The sequence below is a fragment of the Mus caroli genome, chromosome 1 (assembly GCF_900094665.2).
Source record: "Mus caroli chromosome 1, CAROLI_EIJ_v1.1, whole genome shotgun sequence".
Classification (NCBI taxonomy): domain Eukaryota; kingdom Metazoa; phylum Chordata; class Mammalia; order Rodentia; family Muridae; genus Mus; species Mus caroli.
This window is the reverse complement of record NC_034570.1, coordinates 53,341,235-53,361,775: the sequence shown is the minus strand read 5'-3', so window position 1 is coordinate 53,361,775 and position 20,541 is coordinate 53,341,235. Positions and strand designations below refer to the sequence as shown.

General features: G+C 41.4%; 2 protein-coding genes across 4 annotated transcripts in view; one reads left to right on the top strand and one right to left on the bottom strand.

Annotated features, from left to right (window-relative positions):
* Window positions 1–7,961, top strand: part of Sumo1 (small ubiquitin like modifier 1) — a 30,135-nt gene extending 22,174 nt beyond the window's left edge. For both annotated transcript variants that reach the window (XM_021159407.1, XM_021159415.2), the window contains exons 3-5: window positions 3,061–3,138; window positions 4,886–4,957; window positions 7,129–7,961. In XM_021159407.1, coding sequence (XP_021015066.1) covers window positions 3,061–3,138; window positions 4,886–4,957; window positions 7,129–7,197 — 219 coding nt within the window. In that variant the 3' untranslated portion in view covers window positions 7,198–7,961. The remainder of the gene's footprint in view (window positions 1–3,060; window positions 3,139–4,885; window positions 4,958–7,128) is intronic.
* Window positions 7,962–8,761: 800 nt separating this feature from the next.
* Window positions 8,762–20,541, bottom strand: part of Kiaa2012 (KIAA2012 ortholog) — a 106,571-nt gene continuing 94,791 nt past the window's right edge. For both annotated transcript variants that reach the window (XM_029477902.1, XM_021162790.2), the window contains 8 exons: window positions 20,055–20,145; window positions 17,796–17,946; window positions 17,119–17,233; window positions 14,926–15,257; window positions 12,784–12,986; window positions 11,882–12,054; window positions 10,992–11,211; window positions 8,762–9,104 (listed from right to left, as the gene is read on the bottom strand). In XM_029477902.1, coding sequence (XP_029333762.1) covers window positions 8,966–9,104; window positions 10,992–11,211; window positions 11,882–12,054; window positions 12,784–12,986; window positions 14,926–15,257; window positions 17,119–17,233; window positions 17,796–17,946; window positions 20,055–20,145 — 1,424 coding nt within the window. In that variant the 3' untranslated portion in view covers window positions 8,762–8,965. The remainder of the gene's footprint in view (window positions 9,105–10,991; window positions 11,212–11,881; window positions 12,055–12,783; window positions 12,987–14,925; window positions 15,258–17,118; window positions 17,234–17,795; window positions 17,947–20,054; window positions 20,146–20,541) is intronic.

The following is a 20,541-nucleotide window of genomic DNA, read 5'->3' as shown; positions in this document are numbered from 1 at the left end:
CCTGGCACTCACTTTGTAGACCAGGCTGGCCTCGAACTCAGAAATCCGCCTGCCTCTGCCTCCCGAGTGCTGGGATTAAAGGCGTGCGCCACCACGCCCTGCAAACTGTATTAGAATTTTTAAGGAAGGAAAAAAAAATAACAGAGAGGGAGTCAGAAGAATGGATAGGGAGATGCACAGGAAGTAGGAGGGAGGGACATTGAGGGGATTGCTGGTGGGATGTTGGCTGGGGAAGAAGGTCAGCTGCGTTCTGTCTCTGTGTCTTGAGTCTCTGAGCCAGCAGGCTTTTCCCCTCAGCACCTGGCTCCTGAGTCTTTATTGGTAAAATCAATGATTGAGATTTTGTTAAAAACAAAACAAACCAGGCAGGTACTGTATCTCACAAATTTTTTTTTTAAGAAAAAATTGTGTATGTCTGTGTGTCTGCATTTGAGTGCAGGTGTACAGTGAGGCCAGAGGTATCAGATCTCCCAGTATCGGATCCCCTAGAGTTGGAATTACAAGTAGTTGTGAGGTGCCAGACAATCTCCGGTACTGTGCAAGATATGTGCTCTTGATCAGTGAGCTGTTCCTCTACCCCATCCATTTTAGGGTGGGTCTTCCTTAAACCTTTCTGGAGACAATCTCTGAACTGCAGTCCAAGGTGTTTCTTCTAGAGGACTCTAGAAGGCAGGGGAACTAAGCCTGAATACATTTATATTTTTTTCTTTGGAAAATGTGTTTAGAGCTGTTATTCTATTTTAAACGTTGGATCTTGACTTTTAAGTTACTTAAAAATATATATGCTGGGTAGTAAATCTTTTTTGTTTTTTAAGATTTATTTATTATATGTAAGTACACGGTAGCTGTCTTCAGACACACCAGAAGAGGGCACCAGATCCCATTGCAGATGGTTGTGAGCCACCATATGGTTGCTGGGAATTGAACTCAGGACCTCTGAAAGAGCAGTCAGTGCTCTTAACTGCTGAGTCGTCTCTCACCCCCAGTAAATCTTTTCGAGATATGTGATTAGCAAATACTTCCTCTTGGCTTTGGTTTATGTTTTCAGTTTTGCCTGAGTTTACTGGCAGCACTTGGAAGGCAGAGGCAGGCAGATCTCTTTGAGTTTCAGACCAGCGTGGACTACAGAGTGGCTGCCAGAACACCAAAGGCTAAACAGAAACCTTTTGAAAAACAAAACAAAAAAGAAACTTGTCTAATCCAGGGTTGCAAAGATTTGTACCTGTGATTTCTTCTAAGGGTTTTATAGTTTAGTTCTTACGTTTACATCTTTTATTATTATTTTTGTATGAGTTTTTTCCTAGGCTATTAGTTAAAAAAGACCATCTTTTCTGAGCCTTATAGGTCAGGCCTGTAATTTCAGCTACTTGAGGTTAAGTTAGAAGGATCTCAGTTTCTAGGCCTGCCTAGGAGAAGTCTCAACATGGCTGCCTAAAGAAGACTGGAATGAGGATGACGCCAAGGCATTCTAACATGGAAGGGGGAACTCTCATGGGACCCCAACATTTCACAAAAAAATATAGGCAAATAAATAATTCTGAGAGTGGGAGAAAGAGTCTTTTCCAGGGAAGAACTCAGCTCCCTCAGCTGGTTATCCAATACCAAGTGGCCAGTCCCAAATCCTATAAATACAAGCAGCATTATATAGGGTGAGCAGATTCTATTCATATGTTTAGGACGATATGTGTGTGCATGTTTATAGCAGTGATTAAAGAAAAGTGAGAGGCCATAAATTTGTGAGTAAGAGGAGGTGTACAGGATGGTTGGATGGAAGAAAGGGAGAAGTGATGTAATTGTATTAAATTTCAAGAAATTAAAAAAATAAAGTGACTAGGAATATAAGCTCAGGGGTGGAATAGTTACCTAGCATATAGGTCTGGCTTCAACCTACCAATAGCACAAAGGTTCCTTTTTATATTAAACTGTCTTGGCAGAGATAGCAAAAATCAACTATAGATGTGAGTTTATTTTTTTATTCCATTGATCTATATTTTTTCTTTTTTCTTTTTCTTTTTTGTATTTTAGACAGGATCTCTCTGTATAACTTTTGCTACCCTAGAATTCTTTGTAGACTAGGCAGATCTGAACTCAGATCTAATTGCCTTTGCCTCCCAGTGCTGGGTTTAAAGGTGAGCACCACCACGAATTGTATTGCATTAGGCATGCTGTAAATATTTTCTTTTATCTTTTTATGACATTATAATCATGAATATATTAAATGTGTTAACATATATTTGTGAATGCGGTATTTAATTGGTCTTGAAATTTTATGATAATGCAAATGCTAGTATTTTTGTTTCTGATTATTTGTTTGGCAATTTGGATAGAAGAAAAGTATCTGTAGTTAAACAACTTGTTTCAGTGGAGAGGATGCTGGGGATAGAATCTAAGACAAGTACTCCACTTGGCGGCTTTAGCCCCAAACCTGAATCACCAGCTTCAATGAGTCACTTCATGCTAGAAAAAGGTTTTCTATGTTATTTTAAAGTTTATATTTTTCTTCTAGGTTTGACCACCTTCAGGGACACTTTAGTTGGTATGAATGGGAGAGTATGTTTTGTTTCAGTTGCTTCTGAGGGTTTCTGATGGTTCACTTTTATTTTATTTTATTTTATTTTTGTTTTTTTCGAGACAGGGTTTCTCTGTGTAGCCCTGGCTGTCCTAGAACTCACTTTGTAGACCAGGTTAACTTCGAACTCAGAAATCCACCTGCCTCTGCCTTCCAAGTGCTTGGATTAAAGGCGTGTGCCACCACTGCTCACTGTGATGGTTCATTTTTATTTTACAGCATTTTGATGGATATGCTGTCATAAAGGAATGCATTCTTTGATAGACAAATTTATATTAATAATTTTGATACCAAAACATCTGTTTTACTAATTTTTTTAATAGGTTGCTAAAAAGTTACTTAGAATTTGATTAGATTGCTATACTGAAACTAGTTAGGAATGCTAAAAAGAATATTTTGGTGGAAAACTTTAATTGACAAGGCATAATTAAATAATTTGGTTCAAGTTAACTAAGTAGTGTAGATAAACAATGTTTCCTTTATCTTCTTAGGATAGCAGTGAGATACATTTCAAAGTGAAAATGACAACACATCTCAAGAAACTCAAAGAATCATACTGTCAAAGACAGGTTTGTATATTGTGACATTAAATACAGTGCTTTGCCAAAAGACATTCTGTTTTCACCATTAGGAACTTTAGGAAATGCCTAATGTTATCCTTTTCCTCTTATGACCCATTTCAGAATTTGACTTAATAGAACATAGAAATAATTTAAAAGTAACTCATTTTTACTGACTGCTCAGATGAATATTGTTGTCTGGATGGTTTATATGTGGTATACAACAGTGAACAGTGAAGCAAGCCTTTTAGGTGATTAAGTGGAGTTGCCCTGTTCTTCTATCCATGAGCTCTAGGCCACATTTCAAATTTAAATCTATAATTAATATATTTTCTTGGGGCTGGAAATATGGCTCAGCACTGGCTGCTCTTCCAAGGGACCTGGGTTGAATTCCCAACAACCACTTGGTAGCTCACAGCTATCTGCAAATCCAGTTTTAGAGGATCTGACGGCCTCCTATGGGCACTGCACACACATGGTACACAGACACACAGGCAGGCAAAACACACAAAAATAAAAAACAAACAAACAAACAAACCCAAGTATTCTTTATACATAATATAGATTGCGGATTTATATATCATGTTTTCAAAAATATTTCAAGATAATTTCTAGGAATTAACTCCTTTAAAATTATCTGTTGTCTACATTCACATATTTTATACTCATAAATAATTAATAAAAATTGGATAAAATGTTCCAGATCATCTTCAGCTACATGAAATATTCCAGGACAGCCAGGGCTACATACACAAATATATATGTATATGTGTATATTTGCATACATGTATGTATGTATGTATATATGAGAGAGTAAAATTGGATGTAAGAGTATAATTTATGCTGGGTGTGGTGGGATACACCTGTAATCCCAACACTGTTTAAGAAGTCAAGGTTATCTTCTACTATGTAAGAAATTTGAGGCTAACCTGAGTTGTATGAAATCCTGGAATTCCTGTCTCATAAAACTAAAAGCAAGTTAAAAAACAATACATAGAGATAACCAAGGTTGAATTGTTTGTTTGTTTTGAGACAGAGTCTCTCTGCATAGCCCTAGCTGTCCTAGAACTCACTATGTAGACCAAGCTAGCCTGGAACTTAAGAGATCGATCTCTTCTACCCTTGCCTCCTGGGTGCTGGGTATCATCACACTTGGTATATTTTAATTTCTTTGTGGTTTGTTTCAGTTACAGTGTTTAAACCCCACAGATAGTTTTATTATTGTTGTAGTTTTAATTAGATTTTACTCATGGTGTTTTGCCCGCCTGTATGGCATTATGTACATAGTGCCTTCAGATGCTGGAAGTAGGCATTGGATTTCCCTCAGGACTGGGATTAAGATAGCTGCCATGTGAGTGCTGGGAATTGAACCTGAGTCCTCCGAAAGAACAGCCAATCCTCTTAACCACTGAGCTATTTCTCTAGCCCTTAAATAGATCATTCTCGATTCATACTTCCTTGTAAAGTTACTTTCTTTTGAAGAGCCATCTCCCCTTTAGCTGTCATATTAAAATAGTTAACAAATATAAACATTCTTAGCTTATGTTCAGGCCTCAAGTTCCCTAGTTGTAAAATGAAGATGTGGAGATAACCTTCAGTGTCTCTGCAAAGAACATCATGACTGTATATAAAGTAGTGCTTGGTACATGAGATTTCTTAAGGCCTTTCATGTTTCATGCTGCTTTTCTTTTATGGTTTTATCCTAGTTCCTAATAACCTAAGATTTTTATACAAACTTTCTTTTTCCTTCTTTTAGGGAGTTCCAATGAATTCACTCAGGTTTCTCTTTGAAGGTCAGAGAATTGCTGATAATCATACTCCGAAAGAAGTAAGTATGAAAACGTTTGAGGATGGAGAGATGGTTCAGCAGATAAGAGCACTAACTGCTCTTCTGGAGGTCCTGAGTTCAATTCCCAGCAACCACATGGTGGCTCACAACCATCTGTAATGGATACTCCCTCCTGGATGTGTGTTTAAAGACAGCTACAGAGTACTCATATAAATAAAAATAAATTAAGAAAAAGAAAAAGTTTGAAATAAGATTTTGAATGAAACTGGTCGGGTTTATAGCTCAGTGGTAAAGCATGTGGTTAGTATGTATATGTCCAGAGTTTGATCTCTAGCACCAAAAAAGAGGTTAAAAAAATAACAGTTTTTAGAATTTATATTTAAATAATTTATTAATGTGTATGAGCATCTGAATGCACACATGGGGTCCATAAGGGTATGATGCCACCACAGTTACCCTTTCCATTTGAATTAACCAATGACCTGGAAAGATTTCTTGAAAATGTGTGGCTGTCTAGGTGGTGGTGGTGCTCACTTTTAATCCCAGTACTCTGGAGGCAAAGGTAGGCTAATCTCTTGAGTTGGAGGCCATCCTAGTGTCCAAATGAGTTCCACAACAGCCAGGGTTACCCAGAATATGTGTGGCTATCCTTCAGATATTGGCCATTTTGAGTCCCTTCAACTTGGTACCTGACTTGTTCTTGACTTTTCTTCACATTTTAAAAAGATTTTATTTTGAAATATTTTTTAGCTTCCGGAGAAGTTACAAGTACAGAATTAAAAAAAAAAAAAAAAAAAATCTGTTCTTTACCTAATTTCTTTGTTTAATCTCTGTGTTGGTGTGCCTGTGTTCCTCTTGCTTCTTCCCAGACCATTAAAGACTTCATGTTTTATGTTTTAATCTCCCCCTTTCTCCCCTTCCCTTTGTTTAAACTGGAACTATTAAACAACAGCAGATAACTAGATACATCTTCCGTGTTAGAAGATCACTATTAAAACAAATTAGGAAGCTGGACACATGCCTTTAATTCCAGCACTCCAGAGGCAGGTGGATCTCTCTGTAAATTTGAGGCTACAGAATGAGTTCTAAAAAAGCAAGGGTTACATAGAGACCCCCCCCTCATTTTGGGGGGGGGGGCGGGGGTGTTTGTTTTTTCGAGACAGGGTTTCTCTGTGTAGCCCTGGCTGTCCTGGAACTCACTTTGTAGACCAGGCTGGCCTCGAACTCAAGAAATCCGCCTGCCTCTGCCTCCCAAGTGCCAGGATTAAAGGCGTGCGCCACCACTGCCCGGCCTGAGAAACCCTTCTCAAGATAAAAAATAACAAACCACAAATTAGATGCCAGAGGGAATTATAGATGACAAAATAAACCACTTAGGAATGGATCCTCAGGGCAGCATTTATCCAACTAAAATCCTTGTTTTTAATTTTTATTTTTATTAAATGAGAGTATTAGTTACATCTAAATAAATGTGTTTTTGAAAATATGCCATTGAACTATTAAACTTAAATCTCCCTTTTCCCTCTTTCCCTCCCTTTCCTCCCCAATTTCCCCCTCTTTTACTCCCCTTTTCCTTTTCCCTCTCCTCATTTCCCCTTCTCTTTTCTTTCTCCCCCTCTTTCCCCTTCCCCTCTCTTCCCTCCCATCCTTCCCTTTCCCTCTCCCTTCCCCTTCCCTCCCCTTTCTTTTCCTCTCCTCTCCCTGCCCTCCTTCCTCCCCCATTTCCTTCCCTTTTATTCTGTGCTAGATCAACCTCTTGAGTTTGTACATGCTGTGCAAATCCTACTTTTTGTTTGCTTGGATTTGTTTGTTGTTGTTGCTCTTAAGTTTTTTTGAGACAGGGTCTCACTATGTATCCTGGGCTGTCCTGAAACTCACAATGTAAACAGGGTGCCTCAAACTCACAGAAATCTATCTGCCTGCCTTTGGCTTTTGAGCACTGGGATTAAGCCACATACCACCATGCCTGTCTTTATCCAGTTTTTTGAGACAATCTCATTTAGCCAAGGCTGGTTTGGAACTAACTGAAAATGGCCTTGAATTCCTTATTCTCTTACTTAATTGACTGCCTATCTGTTAGCATTACAGAGCAACACTTTTCAACTTTAGAGGCTTATTAATTATAGATGACATGTTTCTTCTTGTACCTTAAAATAGTGGCCACCTAATTGCAGCCAATATAAGAATAATGCATTTTTCTTTTCTTCCAGCTGGGAATGGAGGAAGAAGATGTGATTGAAGTTTATCAGGAACAAACGGGGGGTCACTCGACGGTTTAGATAATTCTTTTTATTTTTTATTTTTTCCTTTCCCTCAATCCTTTTTTATTTTTAAAAATAGTTCTTTTGTAATGTGGTGTTCAAAATGAAAATTGAATACTGGCACTCCATCTCTTAGAACATATGAATTCTAGTGTTCAATATTCATTATTGGTTGTTTTTGTTGTGCTGATTTTTGGTGATCAGACCTCAGCTCCCTTAATACTGCCCTTTTTCCTTTAAGAGATTACATGTGTGCACAGAGAGGCCACCCTTTTCAGGACTGTGCATTTTCAGGTTTGTGATGATAAAAAGATCGACCAATGGGAGCTTTCCTATGACCCTTCAATTGGCCCTGAAGTTCCAGCATGTGGTTGCTTCACTCCTGGACTGTGATTTTCAGTGGGAGATGGAAATTTTTCAGAGAACTGAACTGTGGAAAATGACCTTTCCTCAGCTTGAAGCTACTTTTAAAATCTGAGGGTCTGGACCAAAAGAAGAACATCATGTTTGTAGTCAAGATGACAGATACAGTGAGAGCAACAGCTAACTCCAAAGGTGGCTTCACTGGAGAGAAAGAAAGTGTCTTGAGCAAGACAGTATTGTCAGAAGATCCCAGGAACGTTCTAATGTTCATCAGCAGTTATTAATAAAGTTACTCATACAGAAGTGTACGCAACAGACACTGCTTTTGATTCTGTTTGTACTTTTTGGCCTGGGACATGGGTTTTCAAGGGACATCGTCTGTACCAGCTTCATTAAAATAAACAATATTTGTAAAAACAGTACTGAAGCTCCTTTTATTTTAGCCATGTAGGGAGAAAAGTGGAAATGCCCCAGATAGGATTGTTATTACACAGAGAAACCCTGTCTCAACCAACAAAACAAAAACCCAAATACTGCTTAGTTTAATATCCTTTTATATTTTATTTCTAACAATCCTGTGGTGTTTTGTTAAAAGAGATGATTATTAGACATTTAAAGAGTTGTTAAATGACTTGAGACTTCTGATAGGATGATTAGAGTTTTATGAGTAGGTTCTTCAAGGCACAGTTGGGAATAAAATCTCCTTTGTTCTCAAGGATCAAAAATAATGAAGGGATTTCTGAGATGAGGAACTAATTCTATATCTTTGCAGATGTAGTCCCCAGCAACTACATATGGCCATTGAGCACTTAACTGTGGCTAGTATGATGGAACAATGTTTTAGCTTTAACAGCTACACACTAGTAGGCTCCCTTACTCAAACATGCTGCTCTAGAACTGCACTTTGAGGATTGAGCGAATTTCTTCACAAGCATAGCTCATTTTGGTCAGTTGAACTTGTATCAAGTGATTCTGAACATGCCTTTGAAGTTTGTGTTAGATTTTCAGGCTGAAATTGTGGTTTTACCTTATAGAAGGATATGATTAGCTCCTCTCAGCTTATCCAGAGTTACTGCCATAACAATTTTTATTTACCTTCAACTCTTGAACACACTAAAATACATAGACTATCCTAAGACTTAGTATTTCCAACTGGAACTATGTAATGGTAGTTTAGATACCAAGGCTTTTGAACTGATGTAGTCCTAAAGAAAACAAAATGGTTTAGGCAAGTGAAAAGTTTATTGGATCAGTATGTGGAGTGCAAGAATGCTGGGAATAGAGAGGTTCCAGGGTAAGGAAGGTCTAGGTACGGCTGAGGAGATGAAATGGAACTAACAGAGCTCAGGCTGGAGCTTTATTATAGAAATATAGCTTTTTTTCTGTCACCACTTCTCAACTTACTTTTTGTTTTCTTCTAGCCTTACGGCTTGGGGATTTGTAGGGACTGGAAATACGAGTAGACCCATGGTCTGGAAATGTTCTGTGTCCACTGTAGACCACTGGCTTCTTTAGAGAGTTCTTGATGAAAATGAAGGTGTTTGTCCAGAGCAGCTTTTTGCCTAAAGAGACAACCCCACCCCCAATTCAAAAAATGATTAAGCATCTAGTCTTATAAGTCGGTAGAGTTTTAGATTTGGGTCGGGTGATTACTGGATTTGGGCTGTTGGTTGTGGGTTTTAGTGGAAGATCATTTGGGGGCATCATGAGATTCCTACTATTAAAGTAAAAAGGAAGACATAATTTTCAGTTCTTAAACTTGTGTCTCTGCAAGAGACTCCCTTGCTTGCTTTATTTAGGGTTTTTGTTTGTTTGTGATAGTATATCTCAAGGTAACCCCTGGCTGTCTTGGAACTTGCTATTTGGACCAGTTGGTCTGGGAACTCATGGAGATCCATCTGTCTTCTGTCTCTGCCTCTGCTTCTGCCTCTGCTTCCTAAGTGCTGGGATTAAAGTAGATTCCTTTGCTTTAGACTTGAGGAAACAGCAGTTAAAGTACAGGGACAGATGTCACAGATGCAGATGAAGTCAAGTCAGCTGGCACTGAATTCTAGTCCTTGGTGGAGTGAGACCACCCACTGCTTCTTTAGTTACTTGGTTTCCTTCCCTCTGCTACCTGGATTAGTTTTATATAATCACTTAAGTACCTCCATGATGACTGTCAGTTTTTCTTGTAAAGTTGGGGTTCTAGTAGCTTGCTTTTTGTTATGACACATGATGTCTGCACTGTTGAAGCTGAATTGGGATCCTTCCAATGATCTAGTTTGTAATTCCCCTAACAGCTGCAGAGAATCCAGGGAAGGAACAACTCAAGGTTAATGAAAAGTCTTGAGAGTTTGGGTGCCTTCTCTTTCTGGACCTCTTAAAGAGTATTATAGATTCAGTTTAGTTAGTGGAAAATTATAACTCAAGGGGAGAAATGTTTAAATTTCATGTTGGAAACATGATTTTCCAGGCTGTCCTATCTTTCAAGAGGTTGTACCTCTTCTGTCAGTTTTGAGACAGAATATAACTACAGCTGCCCTAGGAGTCTTCCAAGTAAAGATCCTTTCTGCTTCTGCCTCGCCAGTGCTGGGATTCTAGGCCTGCACCACCACGCCCAGCTCACCTTCTCAGTGTTGTATGACTGTAAAGGATCACAGAATGCTTTTGGCCCAGGTAAATTAACGGTATAACTTCTTCTAATGTGACATTCATTAGTTCTGGGCTCTGCCTTCCTCCCAAGGATCACTTGTTCACTCGTTGAGTCTCACTGCTGTTCTCACACTGTTAACTGTTGTTTCCTGAAATACTCATCTACATTCTTGTACGGTTCACTCTGTGTTACTAAAATCTCACCCTTTGTGACATTCCTTATGAGAGGCCTTGCTCTGGGCTACCAATCTAAAATAAGCTTCCTGTCACAATTTAAAGTGTTTCTGCATAGCATTTTGTTGCTAGGTTAAAAGCAGAACAGTTTCTTCTTCAGTACCTCTTCATCCTTAACCCTAGAATGTAAATACCTACTTCTAAATTCCTAGAGTCTACAATTTGCATAATGGGTCTTGGTATTGGCCATAAGTCATTTATTGGTCCTTATCGAGATCTTGCTTCTCTTTCATTGGGGAGTTAAACCCAGCACATGGTGCAAATTCTACCACCCTGCTGCACACTAGCCTTGGTATTTGTTTTTATTGTTTGTTTTGATCTGGGGTTCATTTTTATCTGTAAAACCAGAAGATCAAGATAAATGATCTCTAAATTTCCATCAAGCTTCAATACAAACTCCATAAACCAAGACAGAATCCTGCACTGTTTGTAGCTGGAGAATGGCTCTGTGTGTTTTAGTCTTTCTAGCCATGGTGTAGGGGTTGAGAGAACTGCTTGCTTAAAGGCAGTGGTCAGCATTGGCACTGAGCCTTCAAGCCTCTGAACAAGCCCTGACAGCAGTTGTCCCCCTGTCCAAGTACCTGATTTGCTCCTGGGCTAGTTTTGTGGCTTCTTCCAGGGCTAGCTTTGCTGCTTCCTCTTCCTGTTTCCTTCTTTCCTCAGCCTCCTGCCTAGCTTTCTCTTCTGCTGCTAGTTTCTGCTGTTGGTACTCCAGCCGTTCTTCTTCAGCCATTTCCATCAGGCGTTTCTGTTCTTCTGCTAACTGCATCTCCAGTTCCTTCTGCCTTTGCTTCTCTGCCTCTGCAGAACAGAAAGAGGTGGGCTCAGCTGGGCCATCACTAGAGCAGCTGATATTTCTGGTCTACCCTTTTAACCTGCTGGACCTTCTGTGGGTTTACTAATCCAAGTCTGTCAAAGCATCAGTGCACATTGAAAAACCTTAGGGAAGATTTTTCCAAAGTCTGTTGAGTTCACAGGATAATGTGCTGTTGTGTAGGGAGGAGTGTTAGGTCAGCATCTACAGAGAGCTTATTTAACTAGACTCTAGAGGAAATGCCGGAGTTGATCGCAGAAGCAGCATCTGCTGAACCTTCTACCCTCATCCTGAAAAGTATGCTGGAAGATTATCTGAGACACACCTGCTGGTGTGTCTGAGGCTCTCCAGGTATTTGTGATTGTCTCTACCTGCAAGAGGAAGGGAGCAGGTAGAGAAGTTTGAAGTAATAGGGCAATTATTGAAGCAGGAGTCCTCTCCTGTAATTGTTTCCATGTGAGTCTCCTGTTCATATTCTATCCCTTCATTTCAACCCGCTGTAGCCAGACAGTTATAATTCTGGAACAAAACTTAGCTTTTACATGGAGTGCTTTGTGCACTAAGGCCTAGGGTAGGAATAAAATTGCTTGAAGTGGGTTTAAAATATTTTTTTGGTCCAAGGGAAGAGACATACAAAAAGCTCAGCATTTCTCTCACCAGCCCTCTCTGCCGCCTCCTGCTGCTTTTTTCTCTGTATTTCTTGCAGTTTCCTGCGGAGCTCCTCCTGCTGCTGCCTTGCTCTCTCCCGGGCTGCCTGCAACTGGAGCCTCCGTTTTCTGTCTGCTTCCTCCTGTTGCTGCCGTTCTTCCTCCAGTCTCTGCTTTCTCAGGCTGAGAACACGGAAGGTTTCAGAGGAATAGCAGAAAAATAGCGTAACCAACTGACAATTGACTTTATAGCTTTCAGTCCCCAGGAAGCGCCCCTTCAGAGTGCAGGTTTCCACAGTCTGGATTGAAGGGCAGAGATGTTAAGAGAAGAAACCTAGAAGTTTTCCCTCAGCACTGTTGCCCAGGTTTTAAGAGCCTTAAATTCTCTGCACTTTCTTTTCTATTCTATTCTTCTTCTTTTTTTTTAAGATTTATTTATTTATTATATGTAAGTACACTGTAGCTGTCTTCAGACACCCCAGAAGAGGGCATCAGATCTCATTATAGATGGTTGTGAGCCACCATGTGGTTGCTGGGATTTGATCTCTGGACCTTCGGAAGAGCAGTTGGTGCCATTTCACCAGCCTCCTTTCTTTTCTATTCTTTTAAAAAACATTTCCTAAAGTGTGGACTGTGAAATTCTTGTCTCGTGGGGTTGTAGATATAAAGTTAGCATGAAGACAGGTGAAAGGACCAGTACAGTAGAGGAGCTTGATAGACTGGGCCAAATCTTAAAGCCTTTCTCGAATTCCCTTTAAGCATCTATCTTGAGTAACCCACATCAGCAAGACAGTATCTTATTCTTATCTCTGGTCCAGGCTGTTGCTGTGATTTGGTGTCAGGTCATGAGCCTAGCCCTGAGTTGTGCCCTGGGGAAGGTTTGCCCTGCCTTGTGTCTGGCTGCTGGCCCACCGGTTCTCCTCGGTGCGTCTTTGCTGCTCCAGCTCCAGCTCCTCCTTCATCTTCTCTGCTTTCTCCAGCTGCTCCTTATGGAGCCAAGTCAGTTCCTCCTGCTCCCGTCTGCTCTGCTCCACCTTCAGCCATCTCATCTCTGCCTTCTCTATTCGAAGTCTGTCCCGAGAAGCCTTCTCCTGCTGCTTCTTATCCTGGAGGGGCTAAGAGACCAGAGTTTTATCAGTGTAAGGGACACAACAGACCCAGCTGCAGCCCAGATAGAATTTTTTCTAATCAGAGAAAAGCTGATTCCACACTACCACCACAGTGGCATAAACTGCTTCTGCCTACCTGGCTATGGGGTTGGACTGACCTACAATTAGGAGCACAGCTTTTCTGATGCAGTTTTCCTCATGGGCTAACACATTTTGATGATCTAGAAAATTCTGCTCACAGATCAAAATCATCATCCATTATGCAGAGCAGAATTCTCTTTTGTAGTCTAGGCAGCTGAGAAGGTCTAAGGATACTAAGGAGAAGAGATCCCTGAAACTTTTGGAAAAAAACTGTGCTATTAAATAAATAAGCAATTGGGCTGGAGAGATGGTGCAGCAGTTAAGAGCACTGACTGCTCTTCCAGAGGTCTTGAGTTCAATTCCCAGCAACCACATGGTGGCTCACAACCATCTGTTATATGACCTAATGCCACCTTCTGGTGTGTCTGAAGACAGGGATAGTATACCCACATAAATGAAGTAAATAAGTTTTTAAAACAATAGATTTAAATAAATAAGCAATAATTTGAAATAGTGACAAGAATTTTGAACTTGGAATCAATAAACCTGAAGTCAAGTTTTAACAATGAATGGTTGTGTAGCATCTAGCAATTGGCACTTAACTTGTATCTTTGGTCTCTAGGTCTGCAAACTGAGGCTCATCACACTTGGTTCATAAATGTGGATGTAGGGCTGGAGAGATGACTCAGTGGTTAAGGGCACTGACTGATATTCCAGAGATCTTGAGTTCAATTCTCAGCAACCACATGGTGGCTCACAGTCATATGTAATGGGATCCTGTGCCCTCTTCTGGTGCATCTGAAGTCAGCAACAGTGTACTCACATACATTAAATACATAAATAAATACATAAAGGTACTCACATACATTAAATAAATACATAAATACATAAATATATTAATAAATACATATTTTTAAAAAATAAAAAAATGTGGATGTAAAGATTAAATGAGGTGCAGTGGTGTTCACTGTGTGCAAATGTATTTATAGAGGCTTGGCCTGTGTGCTGTGTTGTTTGTGATCTTTTGGAGTACAACAGCTCTAAAATACAGTTGTGTGTCCTAGTGAAGATTCCAACAGCAGAAGAAACATGGACTGAGAGCTGATGCATCTGGATGCCATTCTTTTTGACTTAATACAAAGAATCCCAAGTTTCCTTGTTGAATTTTTTTAAAGATTTATTTATTTTATGAATATGAGTGGAGTATTGCTATCTTCAGACACACCAGAAGAGGGCATCAGATGCCATTACAGATGGTTGTAAGCCACCATGTCGTTGCTGGGAATTGAACTCAGGACCTCTGGAAGAGCAGTCAGTGCTCTTAACTGCTGAACCATCTCTCCAGCCCTTCCTCATTCAATTTTTCTATTCAAACTTGCACCTTAGAGTCAAGGCCACTGGAACAAAGCAATTCATAGTAAGCACCCTGTGAGAACAGATTTATGTCTGTGAACTATCTGGTTCAGCTGTGTACCATACTCTTTGTAATGTGCCAGGCCAATGTGAGGCTATAGCTTGGTTCTAACAGCCTGTGTGTCTACTGTTCTCTGTCCCAGCGAGACCTGTACCTCTCACAGATGGCTTCCATACCTGCCTCCTATTCTTTAGAGTTGGATATATTCCCTGGCAATTTGGGGCATCACAGAATGCCTCATCCAATTCAGAGAGTTGAAGCCTCTCTCCTTGTGTCCTTGATCTGGTCTGGCTTCTAAGTAGGGTCAGAAGGCATCAAAGTAGAACATGTAGGATCACCACGTGATAGGGCTGTTTTAGAAACTACAGCCTACTTAGGGACATTTTCCTTATATCTGCAGTTCTGCCAAGTGAGGACAGAACTTCCTCTGGTGAGAACACTTGTCCATACCTTGGAAGGGTCTCCATGGCTTCTCTCCTCTTCACATTCCATGTCACTAGTGACATCTGTGGCCTGGATGGATGATAATCTTCCATCTATAGCAACCTGACTCTCCAGAGCATCGAGTTCAAGAGAAAGTCGTCCAGCCGCAGAGTGGGAGCGGAGGAACCCTTGATGTGAGGTGCCACCTGCTTCCTTGGAGTTGGTGATTTCTGACTTGCTCAGCCCTGCCGCCATCTCTATATTCCTCTCTTTATGTGTCCTTTTCATTTTTCTTCCCAGTTTCTCTTCTTTTGGAGTTAGCTCTGATTTCTTTTTAATTTTTGAATGCTTTGGCTTTCCTGGGGGAAACAATTGGGACAGAGGTATGGCTAATAGAAGAAGCGTGACCTCCACTAATTCTGCTTAGTAACTTTTTTCTGAGACAGGGTCTCTTTATGTAGCTCAGGGTGTCCTGGAACTCATTATATAGACCAGACTGGCCTCAAACTCACAGAAATCCTTATACCTCTGCCTCTCAAGTGCTGGCATCAGAGGAGTGTGCCACCATACCCAGCTCTTTAATAACTTTTAAAATTAAGCATACAGTAGGGTAAATTGGTGTGCATATTTCTGAATTCACCCCCAGATCCTGGGTGAATAGAATCTGCTTTGTAATAATGATTTGAGAAAAATATCCCAGCAATATATTTAGATCAATAAGGATTCAACCATTGAGTAGTATCACTTCTGCAAAGGTTGCATTTCTGGCTGGGGATACAGCTAAGTGGCAGAGCTTGTATTTAGTTAGTAGGGCCTTAGTTCAATCCCAGCCCCAGAAGCGAAGAAAGGTCCCATCTCACCCTGATCTACAAAGGGGCAGGACTCCAGGGGAAGATTTCAGCACACTGAAAGTCCTGCCCCCGAGGGCACAGCTCTAACTAGGGGAAGTTCAACTCTCTGAGGGTCAAGGGCATTTGTTTCTCCAATTCCTGCCAGTGCTAACAGCTAGACAAATGTACATTCAGCAGGACTTTAAAACCAGATCAGCCTTCAGGGGCGTCTTTGATCCTTGGGAGCAACAAAGGGTAGGTGTGAGTTTTAGGCTAACAGGACTTTCAGAAGCATCTGAGGTCTTTGTAAGGTGCAGAAGGCTGGGAGGTGTGAGAAGCATGCAGATCTTGCTGGATGTTCGCACTGCCTGAGCGCCCTCTTTCTGAGATATCTGGGACAAGAAGCCTTTCAGATTGGTGATAACATCTGATTTTAGAATATTTACACACATATAAAATGTGTGTGTAAAATATAATATAAAATCATGGGGATGGGATTCAAGTCTAATTTGTTAATGCTTGCTTCACATACATTTTTGACCCTCAGCCTAAAGGTAATTTTATGTTTTTCTTAAAGCATCAAGAGGTTTTATTCAGATTCAAAATAAAACTGTAGGTCAAATACACGGCAAGAGCTGACTTAGAGTGATCTCGAGCCCTGTACTGTATTTTTAGTGAGATCAGGTATAGAATCTACCTGTGGCATCTCGATGACATTCAGGGAGTTTTAGACTTGGGGAAGTTTTCCATTTCAGCTTTTCAAATTACAGACTTCGGCTTGTAGTTATTAGCTCACAATGGCAGCAGTAATAGTGTGCACTGGGACTCATGGGTCCCTGGGTCCATCCACCTTTACTCTGATGTCACTTGCTTATCCTCTCTCTGCCTTAGGTACCCAAACAGCATGGTATCACTCAGGGCTGTTATCATCGTCCCCTTTCATGATCGTCCCAGGTCTCTGCTCAGCCCTGGTTTCCTCTGTCCATGTGCACTGACACACTGTTAGGAAATTCAGCTGCAGAGCCAGCATAGCTGGTAGGAGCCAAGCTGATCCTCCATATTACCTCCTTGCCTGTCAGGATACTTGCACATATATCAAATGTGTGTAATATAAAACCCTGGGGAGCCGGGTGTGGTGGCGCACGCCTTTAATCCCAGCACTCGGGAGGCAGAGGCAGGCGGATTTCAGAGTTCGAGGCCAACCTGGTCTACAAAGTGAGTTCCAGGACAGCCAGAGCTACACAGAGAAACCCTGTCTCGAAAAACCACAAAAAAAAAAAAAAAAAAAAAAACCCTGGGGATGGGATCCAAGTCTAAGTATGCAAGTTGTTAATGCTACATACACATTTTTGGCCCTCACAGGCCGTTCCTCACAGGCATACTTTCTTACCTCCAGCAGCCTCTGCTTGCCCCAGGCCCTTTTCTTCCCTCTCTTTCTTGAGAGCTTTGGCCTGCTGTGTCTTGGTTCTTTTCTTCCTCTTAACCTTGTCAACCAAATCCCTTCCCTAAAGGAAGACATTTAGAAGAAGACTGTGATCCATAAAGGAATAATTTCAGAGGAGAAAAGAGTAAGGAAAGCCCTTTGTGGCCTGCCTTCATTTTGGATGTTAAGTCACGGTCTGCAGAGCTTGAAGCAAAGGAAGCTGTTCTCACGTTTGTGAGACAGTGCTGCCACTGTTGATCAATGGACTGAAATCATAGCCAGCTTCCTTCAATGCTGCATATGTGCTAACATTGAGAAGAGCCCAGGCAGGCAGCAAGAGCCATGCCAGCCTTCACCTTTCCCTTGGGATGGGAACAACATGGAGGTCCCCCCCTAAAAAAGATGGCAGAGTGGGGCCACGGTTATCCACTTGCATTTTTGTTTGGCAATGGGGCCCACATCCTTCAGGAAGATGAAGCCTAGTGCAAGGTGCAGGTCCTGTGAGCAGACCATGGCTGGACCTCAGCCCTCACTGCCCTCTAGGCAGGTGCTCTTAATCTATCAAGCTACCTGAAGACGTCTACATGGAGCCTTGGAGGGGCCAGGCAGGGTTTCTGGGCCAGATTCTTCATTCTCACACTCACATGATTGATGCCAACTAGAGTCTTCTGGTTGAGCAGCTTTGGTCTCCTTTTCTTCTTTTTTCTAGGAGTCTCAGAAACCAACTTCTTTGGGAATGCAGGCTCACGTTTTAGAGGTCCTCTGTGCAGGTGGTGCACATTGTAATCTCCGTCCCTTTGAAAAGAACAAGCCAGCAGACAAGATGAATGGAGGAAGCCAAGTGGGAGCGAAGAGCGCATGTGAACAAACGCCCACAGAAGGCTGGAGAGATGGCTCAGTGGTTAAGAGACTGCTCTTCCAAAGGTCCTGAGTTCAATTCCCAGCAACCACATGGTGGCTCACAACCACCTGTAATGAGATCTGATGCACTCTTCTGGTGCATCTGAAGACAGCTACAGTGTACTTAGATAAAATAATAAATAAATCTTAAAAAAAAAAAGAAAAGAAAGGCCCACAGAGCAGACTGTTGAGGTATTTGACATATGCAGGCAACCTGTTCCTGCATAAGGGAGATGGTGGTCTTCTCATGGGGGGGGTCCTTAAAGTAAGCCCTAAAACCTAGACAGTTGGCAAAATACTTTGCTTCTTTTCATTGCATGTTTACACCTTCGAGAGTTTGTTTGGAGGTGTTAGCAGGGAAATTCAAGTGAAACTCCTGGATACCCTTGACCAAAGAAAAACAGGCTCTTCTCTATTGGGTAAAAGTTGTCCTTGGTAGTGGGGCTGGCAGCTCTGTGAGGGATAGACATGGAACAGTGAAGGAGGAAGGGGACACCCACCTAGCCAGCCAGATCAACTGAATCAACCCTGGAAATCAATGAGTAGGGGAACATGGCGCAATCAGATCATGCTCCCATTCTATGCCTTTAATTAACAACAGAACCACAAACATAACTGAACAAACATAACTGAAATGTCCTCTATCAAAGGCTTGGCTGGAAAAGAAAAGTGGCCTTTCAGAAAGATGATCTTGGAAATATGCAGTTGTCCCAATCATTCCTTTGGCATCCCTGAATTTCATTCTTAATTGGATTCAGCCACTACAAGGTCATGTGTGCCTTCTTTTGTGTGTCCCAGTTGTCATTGCTACCACTGACCGATGCCTGTGGGTTGCAAGGACAGCGGCAGTGATACTGTGTGCCTGCTGGGTGCTGGTCTAGTCCTTTTCTTTTTGTTTCAACGTATTTACTGCAGTGTGCTATCCCAGGGGTTTTACTGTGGAAACTTAAAAAATATTTGTTGAATGAGGTAGATGGAATTTCCTGTAAATACATGAGTCTTTAAATCATTCAATGTCACTCTATAAAAACTCACAGAAGTCTGGGTTAGAATTTGGTGCTAGGAAAACTTCTACTTTCCCCAAGGAACAAGTAGGCTGCAATGAGCACCACAGTCCTGACTACATTGCTGTTTTTCTCTTTTTCACTTAGGAATCTGTGTTAAATCTGAATTTTAATCACAATAACTGTAATGAAATTTGTGTAGTGTTGTATCCGTTTTATTGTCCTCTTGATTAAAAAAAAGAATTGTTTGATTATTTTATTGGTTTTGGCTAGGGAGAGGGGAGCTGTAATAACTTGTTTAAAATATGTTGAGGGAAAAGGAATAGAAAATTAAAACAAACAAGCAGACAAACAACCCCTTTAGTAGGCTACCTCCATCATCAAGGCTCTCTTCTCCGTTTGCTTCTGTTTCTGTCCGAAACCTTTTAATCTAAGAGAGTCTTTGGATTGTTGCTTTCAAGTCAACCCTGGCGCATGGAATCCACAATATGATCTAGTTCCAGCTGGTAGCAAAGAAGTCTACAGCAAAGGCCACAACCAAAGGAGAGTGAGGACAAAGGACCATGCCAGGCTGCCTGGGCTGCAGGCCACTAAGCTCGCAGTAAGCTCGTAGGGAAGGTGTGCCTGTGTTGGCAGGGATGAGAAGACGCCTAGGTGGTGTCCGGCCAACTTTATTCTCTCCAGAGTTAATGAAATTGTCCATAGCGGTTGTCCAAAGCCTTCCAGAGTCTCAGTAAACCTCAGGTGCATGGACACACAAAAAAGCTGCTTCTAGATGGTTAACATTTACCACCACCCCCTCTTCTACCCCAACTTAAGCTAGCGGACGTGGTTTGAAGCAGCTCACTCATCAATGTGCAATCTACCTAGGGGCCTCTTTCCTTTAAACCCAACTGCCAGCATGTTATCTCGTGAAACAAAACAAAAGCCAAACAAACAAAAGCCAGAAGGCACATGGATGAAAAGGAAAGTCCAAGTCACTGCCTGTTGCACACTTACATGCTCTTTAAGGTGTCAGCCTCAGAGGGCTGGTTGTACTCAGCCAGGGATGTACTGAGGCGGGCAAGGGTCTTGTTCCTTAGTTCTGGGTCTGTGAAAACAGAGAATCCTCCATCAGCAAATGGCCCAGGTGGTTTTACCAGAAGGAAATCAGGCAAGGGGAAATGTCTATGCTAAAGCTGAAAGCTGTGCACAATGCAGATGAGAGTAACAAACCCACGTGGGGACCGGTGCTGGCCTGTGGCAGGTGACATTAAACTCACTAAAGTATCCTCTAGGAAAGAGATAGTATGTGTCTAGAACCAGAAAACTATTTTAGCCTTTAAACAGGACTCTTTCCTGGGTATGTAGCAGACAGAAACAATTCGAAAGGACAAGGCAACCTTTTTTTTTTTTTTTTTTTTTTGGTTTTTCCGAGACGGGTCTTCTCTGTGTAGCCCTGGCTGTCCTGGAACTCACTCTGTAGACCAGGCTGGCCTCGAACTCA